Below are 8,683 nucleotides of genomic sequence, written 5' to 3' on the forward strand. Positions count from 1 at the left end.
TAATACGGCACAGGTTACCGAGTTTGCCGTTTTCCGGTAACTTTTATGTAAAATTCTAGATAGAACTTAGGTACACTAGATGGTGACACATATCGTTTTATATATTTATCTCTTTTGTTTTCTACCTGATGAATCACTTTAAAATATCTTCTATACAATAATATATGCACAACAGAAATTAAGTGATGAGATGAAAATGTGTTATAACAGCGTGTAGAAAGAACACCAATAAAATGGACCTACAATATTATTGACTATTTGCAAATAGTAACAATGGAGACGAGGTAATAAAATAAATATGAATTCCTCATAACCTCTGAATAATGGGTGACCCAACGGGTTGTCTAGTATACCATAAATGTCCAGATGTTTAAAATATGATTAACTCCCATTGCAACACGGACCCACTTTAATTATGAGAATTCTTCATGAACAATAATATTATCACTTTAGGTATGTTGATAGAAGTTTAAACTGTCTTAAACTACATACATACACATGATGCAATTTCCTCAGTGCATTACTTGTATAACCGTATTAAGTAATATTTCTTTCTTTCTTTGGCTACATCTTAGAGCATGTTAATCTGTAATTGTTTTTATTCACTCTTTTTAGTGTGGCTCAGTCTTTTCTCAACTTAAGCACTATCAATTAATATTCTCAAATCTGCAAAAATTAAGGCACTTTAGCAACATTTACATGCTTTCCATTTGTGTTTGACATCCTGTTTTATATATCTAATAAAGAAACCTAGTCTGTAACTCAGTCAATTTTTAATGATATGTTACTGCAGTATTTTACTGACAAATAGGCATTAAATTGAGCATTGTACTTATAAGATAAACTATTTGTTTCACAACAAAATGAAAGGTGGAAAAAAAAGATAAATTCTTGTAATTTAGGGAGGAGAGTCTCCGGATGTGAGAGTGAAATTTGGCAGAGAAATCCTCTATATTGACAGCTGGTGTAAAAAACGACAGTATGATGCCCTGTGTTATGCTCTAGGTTCTGGAATGAATTTACATCTCAAGGTTAGTTAGCACATTCAGGAGTAGAGCATTAATATTTATTATCATTCATAAATAGAAGAGTATTTAATCAATTGGTGGAGTAACAATAAGAAATTCAGTTAGTGTTAGAGGTACTAAAACACAGATGAAGAAGGAACATCAGCAACATTTAGGTTGGCACAGTTTAAAGGAAAGAATAATTAAATATGTAAATATCAATGAGAAAACTAACTAAAGTAAGTTAACATCTGTATAAAAGAAGCCAGGGCACAGTTTGACTTCTCAAAGTAGATGGAATATTCTTTACATGGTCCATTTTATCATGTTTGTGTACTCTATCACAATGTTAACCTTCTAAATATAGATATATATATATAAAAATACACTTTTTCATTCTGTCAAAGTAAAAATATTTTGTTCGGCTCTTAGTTTAACAACAACAAAAAGTTCAAAGTGTGAAGATAGAGCAAAATTATTTTTCTTTCTCTTAAAATTTTAAGTTATCATAACTAATGTGTTTTCTTGAAAAACCACTTATGTTCAATGCAATGAAATCTTTCAAGCAATATTTGTAAACACCAAAGTTTTCACTTAATAAACAAGTATAAGAAATTCAATGTATTAAAAAATGCATAAATATAAATGTAAAAACTGATAAGAAACAGCCATTAAAATCTTCTTGGTTTGGGCTAACCAATCTCAAGAACTGAGAAAAAGTAATACTCAGTTTATTTAAGTTTTTATTTTTTATTATTGTAGAAGAATAATTAAAGCTGTATTTTTCAACTCTAGTGTGGTATTGGTGAGACACCATTTTGAAGAACATTAAAAATACTGTTCTTAGAATTTCAATTTTTTTTTATCAAAAAAGTTTCATTTTATATATTTGGTCAGTTTGATTTAAATGGATATTTTCTAAAATTTCTTTTGGTATTTTATTTTACCAATTACAAAAGTCATGGCACCTTATCTTTCGAGGTAACATTTCTGTTTTCTTTTAGAATAAAAACTTAAGTCTCAACTTTCAGGCTGATAACAGCCCTTTTTTCAGAGACAAAATTTTTATTCTTTTGTAATTATCACAATGTTTAGATCCTTTTTATTTCTACTTTTTAAATTTTTTCATTACTTTGAAGTTACTATTACCTTTTCCAGGCTAGGTAGCAATATTTTTGCTAACAACACTCTTGGTTGAGATAATTTTTATGCAAGTAATATAACATGTCTGTAGTCCACCCCCCAGAAGGATTGTGCTTTTGTCATTTCACTTCTTTAAAGACTTTGGACAAACCATTTTTAAATCCTAGCTATTACCCTGATTTCTGTGAAATGTCTTTTTTTTTTCTCATAATTTTTAATAAACTTTCTTTTCTTAAAGTAATTTTGACTACAATTGACAACTGGTTTGGGAATATTCATAATCATGCATGAATTGTTAACTGGCAAAAAAACATTCCAATGTCTCTTGATGATCACTGACTAAACACTAGAACTTGCTGGATTTTGGTCAGCTAGCCATTAGTAATTGAGACCTAAATTGTCTTTTTTTTTTTGATGAAATAGCTTTAAAAATCCAGACTACAAAAGTGATTAATTGTTGTCATTCCTAACATTGTGCCATTCTACAAAATGTTCAGATCAATATCATGTAATAACAGTTTACAAATACAATATTATTTCTTCAGTTTGGAGTGATAAACACGTCTTTGGAAATTACAATAAACATTATATTGGAGACAGAAAAAAAAATGTGTTGGCTCGTCATAGTTACCGTTACCAGTTAAATGACAAAAAATATAACGTTTTAACTTTTTTCTATATTTGTTAAGATTTATCCAAAATAAAAGTTTTTATCCTTTGACTTGTGTAACTATAAATGACTTAGTATGATTTATGCAATTTTACATTTATTGAGCAACAATTATTATGTTAGTTCTATTTCATTTGCCATTGTTGTTTTTATTGTTAAGTAATAAGAACTTGCTGGGGAGATACTTTTTAATATTTCAAATTTTATGTTCTTCTTCCAGCATTAACTTTGTTAAGAATTATAATTTTAGCTATGGTGTTGTTTTTGCAGGAAAATGAGCTGCTTCGAGATATTTTTGAATTAGGTGCTCCTCTTGCAAATGGTGGAATGGTCCAAAAAATCAGCAAGTTTGATAGGGTAAGGCTGTTTCAGCTTACTTATTGGTAGAACTGATTATTAATGACCAAAAGTTTCTGTTGAAAGGGACCAATGAAATAATCATACAGTTATAAACAATGATTCTTTGAGGACATTGCATCTATGGGTGTGGTCATGGCTATGGTAAGAAGTATAAGAATGTTAACTTTTTTCAATCCAATCGTGGTAGTTATTTAGGTTTAATAACCCATGGGTGGTCAGAAATTAAAGTTTTCTTTTTGCCCCTTTTTTGGATTGTTGATAATTTTTAGAGATTGTAGTAGTTAAAGTTTGGGGAATGAGCTATGACTTTTATGGAATTTTGATTATGCTTTGGTGATTTACCATGGTCAAACATGAGGAAAACCTGAGAAGTTAGGAAGTGCATTTGCTTTCAAAAACTTATTCCAATAAAAGTTTGTACCTTTTAAATTGTCCCCTAGTAAATCAGCAGTAAGTTTACGGACTTAGTATTAAAATCCAGGGGTTGATTGTTGATTCCCCATGGTGAATAGAGCACAGATTGCCCATTTTATATCTTGGCACTAAGAAATAAAAAAAAAAAAACTTTTAAATTTCTTATTAACTCTTTCACTACGGGCTCGGTCCCAGGGACCGACCTCGTAACCATTTTGTGCTTGTTATACTTTTAATAACTTTTAATACAGTAAGCATATCTTCATGAAATTTTGCAGATTATCAGTAAACATTAAAAGGCTTTTGTATGTAAAATATCAGATTTTTTTTTATATTAAGTTTTATGATTTTTTAAATGTTTTTCTCATGCATTTTTTCTTTTCAAATGTTGACTATTCAACATGCAAAGTAATTTTGATTTTAAGATTAAAAATACTTTTATGCATCAGAAAATTTTGAAATTTCATATGCAAATTCTGTATAACCTCCAGATAATCATCAAACTTTTTTAGAAAAAACTTTATCTTTTGTTTTCACTATTGTATCTCCATGTGGGTTTGGTCGATTTGATCAACCTCATAACCACCATAAAAAAATTAGGAAATAGTTATAAATTATGCTTTTTTTCATTTGGGAATGACTGCAGATTATAACACGAAAACACAAATGTTTAGTCTAAATAGCTTAAATCTCATAATATTTTACATGTATTATTTTTATTTAATTGACCTATCAGCCATGCCTGACTAACATTATAGAAGTTGCAATGACGCAGCGCATGTGCACACATGTTACCATATCCAAGAATATAAAACTGGCCTTGTGACCTGTCTTGGCTGTGTTCTAGTGAACCAATATTTTGTAAAATAGTCACATAATATAAGTATATACATTACTACTATTTACAAATAAGCTCTTAAATTTCAGTTATTTTTCTTAAAACTCAGAACAGCAAATAAAGATGTATAAAAAACAATTATCTCTTCTAGTTACAAACTTTGTACCCAGTTGCTGCTTGCCGTAAGTTGCTAAGCCTTATAAAATTTTGCAAGTGGGGGATGTAAAACCCAATTTTTTTGGGGTTTCATATATGCATTTTGAAATAACAAAAAATCATAAATTACTCTATTAATACCACAAAATTCTACTATAATTTATCAAGTTTGTATTTGGTTCTAAAAAATTATTTTTCAAGCTCGCTAATGTCTTGCCTTACTGCTTGGAATCTAGCTTGAAAAGAAAGTTTCCCATGCAAATACTTCACAGAGGCTGAAAAAATCACTAGGGGGGGACTTCTGAGCTTTCAGTTGGTTATACACGTCATTGGGTGAAGTAGGTGTATGTAAGCAAGTATTTTCAAAAATGTAAGAGGTGGGCAGGGCCACCTTGGTTGATTCAATAAATACATTAATATTTCAGAAAATAGAAAAGATAAAGGGTTCTTATCTTGTATTCTAGCTTGTCAGTATTGTTAATTTGAGGTATAATTTGTAAGAAACTATATACTTTGTAGTTGGACATCACAAACATCTAATTTGAACTAATGCTGCATTCGACATACCACTCGACACACAAAAGTCAACATTTAAGATTTTTTTATATTAACTTTTCAATTAAGAAACTAACTAATGTGTAATGCTAAAATTTGAATTATAATCTACAGTTTGATACCAAACATTGACATACGTTCATAAAATAGTAGTTTAAAAAATTTTGAATGCGAGTCTACAAATGCGATGACAGCCTTTGACCATAGTGTTAAGCAGCTAGATGTGGAAAGTTTCTATCTTGTTTTTCCCAATGAATGTCTTGTAGAATTTTTCACAAACTATAGCATGCAGAAAATACTTCTAAGATAAGATTACACTTTATAGCAGTTCAAAAAATTCTTTATTTTTTCTTCTAAACTGAATGTAATAATACAGTAAGAAGTGGTTATTGCTCTTTGATATAAGCTCTGCTGTTAGTGCATGCTTATGTGAGAGCTATGTTAACGTTTCAATTGTGTCATTATAGACGTGCTTTTTTAATGAAATGTTAGTAACATATGTTTTATATCCTTTTCACCTATATTGCATCTTTTATAATGCAGTTTAAAGCCATAAGTTATTTACACCAAATTTGCACAGATATGTTTCACAAATTTATAGTATTTCAACAAAACATTTTTCTATTAATCTGTTCATTCTTGTCTAAATTTACATTTAGAGAAAATAATCGCCCACACGCAAATGTCTCTTTTCCCGCGTGTAGGGTATGGTAGAGAGGTTTAATCTGCAAGTTTTGCATTATTTCTGTTCACAGTTGTTATACAGTATGTAATGGGATATTCTAATCTTAATAACTTAACACAAATACTTAACTTGATTTCTTTTCTTTGTAGCATATGGTAAATGTTGCAGCCTGTAAAGCCAGGACAAAATCAAGAGGCAAGCTGAGAGACAAACGAGCAGATGTTATTGGATAGATTAGATCTGTTTTTAGGAAAATTGCTGTTATCGGCGTATCTTTGTAGGTTTGGACCCTTGTTTGAGAATGACTTAGATGACAGCCACTGAAATAAAATGAAGATATTATCAACAGAACAGTTAAAATCAGCTGGAGTACAGTTTCATAGAAATCACTAATTATAAGATGCAAGGAAGTTTTTCCTTGCTAATCTACACATAAAACTTGTATTGGTTATTATCATCGTAACATTGTATATAATAGTAACAAATAGAAAGACTGAGTTGAAATAATTTTAGTTCTTCAGGAAATTAATTCTGCCAAGGAACTAGCTTCCATTATTGGGTCATTTCTTAAAATATAACATTGGACGAACTTTCATACTATATGTAAGAATATTGGAAATGTATTAAAATCCTGCAGATTTTGGCACTTGTTAAAAAAAAAAAAAAAGTTCAGACCTCATCCAGAATAACTTTTTTTTTAATACATTTTTTTTATTCCATTTTAATATTTATTTCTGATATCGGGTGCTACTGGAGTTTTTAAATTTAAACTCTCATTGTAAATTTTTAAAATGGCTGTAATACTGCAATTTTTCTATGAAATGGACTAAAGTTTATTATCTCTTAAGTTGTATTTTTGTACTTCATTGTTGTTGTTTTTGTCTTTTTTTTTTAAACATATATCAAGAAAGTAAAATAGGCTTAACAGCTTTTATTTTTATTGATAGGGATTCTTGTTAGGTGCATAGAAATGCTTCCAGCAGCTGCCATAAGTTTAAATATAATCCATCTAACAATTGTCCTTCTCCACGCTAACTTATTTCCCATTTTTCTTCCTACTAACACCCATTTCCCAATATTTTTCCTACTGTCACTCTACACATTGTTCCTCTTGGTTGAGTCAACCTTTATTTTTCTAGCTACACCTGTTCTCCATTATTATTCTTACTGCTATACTGATTCCCTATTGTCCCTTTATAGATTCCATTAATACATGTATTTTAATTGTTCATTTGGATTATACTTTCTGGTTAAATTTATTTCCATTTCCCCCATTTTTTTTTGGCTAACACCAAACCCTAGTTGTAACATCCATTTTTCCATGATATTAGTGTGTTATTAAAATTTTGGACTTTTGTACAGATATTCAAAGTTAAGGAAATGTCTGGAAAAACCCATCATGTTTTAATGGATTTTATATATATATATATATATATATATTGTTTTTCTCTTATTTTTAATAAAAAATAGTGATTTACTAGCAGTGTCAGCATCAAGACTTAAGGCAACGTCATCAGATACAACAGGAAAGCATTCGATTGATAACAAAGTTTTTTATATTTTCACATTACTTGTTAATGATTTCAAACAATTGTCAGTGTTTAAAATTGTTCTACATTAATTTTTGAACTTGCTTAGTGTGATAAAAGATGGAAATTTTCATTATTGGAAGAGATTATCAAAGTTTCTCAACAGAAATAGGAGTTTTAGTGAGAACACTAAGTGATTTGTAGCTGCTATTTGAAGTTGTGAAGTTTAAAACTGCTAAAAATATTTATAGTACAATTAGGCACAACACACTGATATTTCACTGTAATTAAGTTGTGTTTTTATAGTTTGAAAACTAGATTTTAACAAAACCAAAGTTTGTTAGCTAAAATGTGAAAAAACGTGTACCCCTTATATTAGAAAAATATAAGTAAATCAATTTATGAACAGAGGAAGGAAATGTAGACTTGTAATGTTTGAGATAGTTTGAATTGTATTTAATGTGAAATGTATGTAAAACAGTGACAGTTAAAGAGCACTTCATGTATATGTACAGATCACTTTGAATATTTCAATCACGAATAGAAAATTGCATACGAGTTTACAGATGTTTAAAGAATTTTCTTTTTGATTGTTAACCAAAATGGACAGAATTTAGATTTTTTCCCTTTATGCACTTGCAATTTGTGTTTTTTTTTTTGTTCTTAAGCTTCTTCATTTTGGATACAATATCAGGTGGTTGTGTACTCAGAGTTTTGACTAAAATTTATGTGGTGGTAGGTGTTAGAATTAGCAAGTTTTGAAGTCTATTAAAATAATTTTTGTGGTCTAGAAATGTGTATGTGGTGAGAATTAATTAAACGTGTCACTTTTCGTGCATGTCACCTAACTATTTTTACATAAAAATGTTTTTTCAATAAAGTAAGCAACAGTGGAAAACCTTGTCCCTGAAATGGTTATAGTAACAGTATGAGCTACCAGGTGGTGCATATTTCTCGTTACAGTTTTGTAATGAATGTTTCTAGTTCATATATTTCACACACTTCTATATTTAAGATTTTTTGAAGTGTTTATTGGCTCATTTTGTTTCAGTCTTTGGTAAAATTGCATAACTTTGGAATTATTAATGTTTAGTATATTTTCTAGACTTGGCTATTACGTGTGTGAAGTCCATTCTGTCAAGTTCTGGCTTCCATTGTCAGTTAGGAGTACTAACAATCTCCAACTCAGCTCTTCATTAGAAAACAAAAGAGTTGTTTGACTGATGCATAAAATGCCTTAACTGGCAAAGCATGACATTTAGTAAAAATATTCAGTACTGGAAAAGATAAACAGAAAAGGGTATAAAAGGCATAATACCCTTTAGT

The 8,683-nt window shown here is 29.6% G+C and overlaps 1 protein-coding gene across 1 annotated transcript in view; it reads left to right on the top strand.

Annotated features, from left to right (window-relative positions):
- Positions 1-8,147, top strand: part of LOC106465322 (interferon-related developmental regulator 1-like) — a 28,893-nt gene extending 20,746 nt beyond the window's left edge. The window contains exons 10-12 of the mRNA XM_013925532.2: positions 903-1,031; positions 3,091-3,177; positions 5,978-8,147. Of these exons, the coding sequence (XP_013780986.1) occupies positions 903-1,031; positions 3,091-3,177; positions 5,978-6,061 (300 nt within the window). The 3' untranslated portion in view covers positions 6,062-8,147. The remainder of the gene's footprint in view (positions 1-902; positions 1,032-3,090; positions 3,178-5,977) is intronic.
- Positions 8,148-8,683: the final 536 nt, after the last annotated feature.

The sequence above is a fragment of the Limulus polyphemus genome, unplaced genomic scaffold, assembly GCF_000517525.1.
Source record: "Limulus polyphemus unplaced genomic scaffold, Limulus_polyphemus-2.1.2 Scaffold1908, whole genome shotgun sequence".
NCBI classification, from domain to species: Eukaryota; Metazoa; Arthropoda; class Merostomata; order Xiphosura; family Limulidae; genus Limulus; species Limulus polyphemus.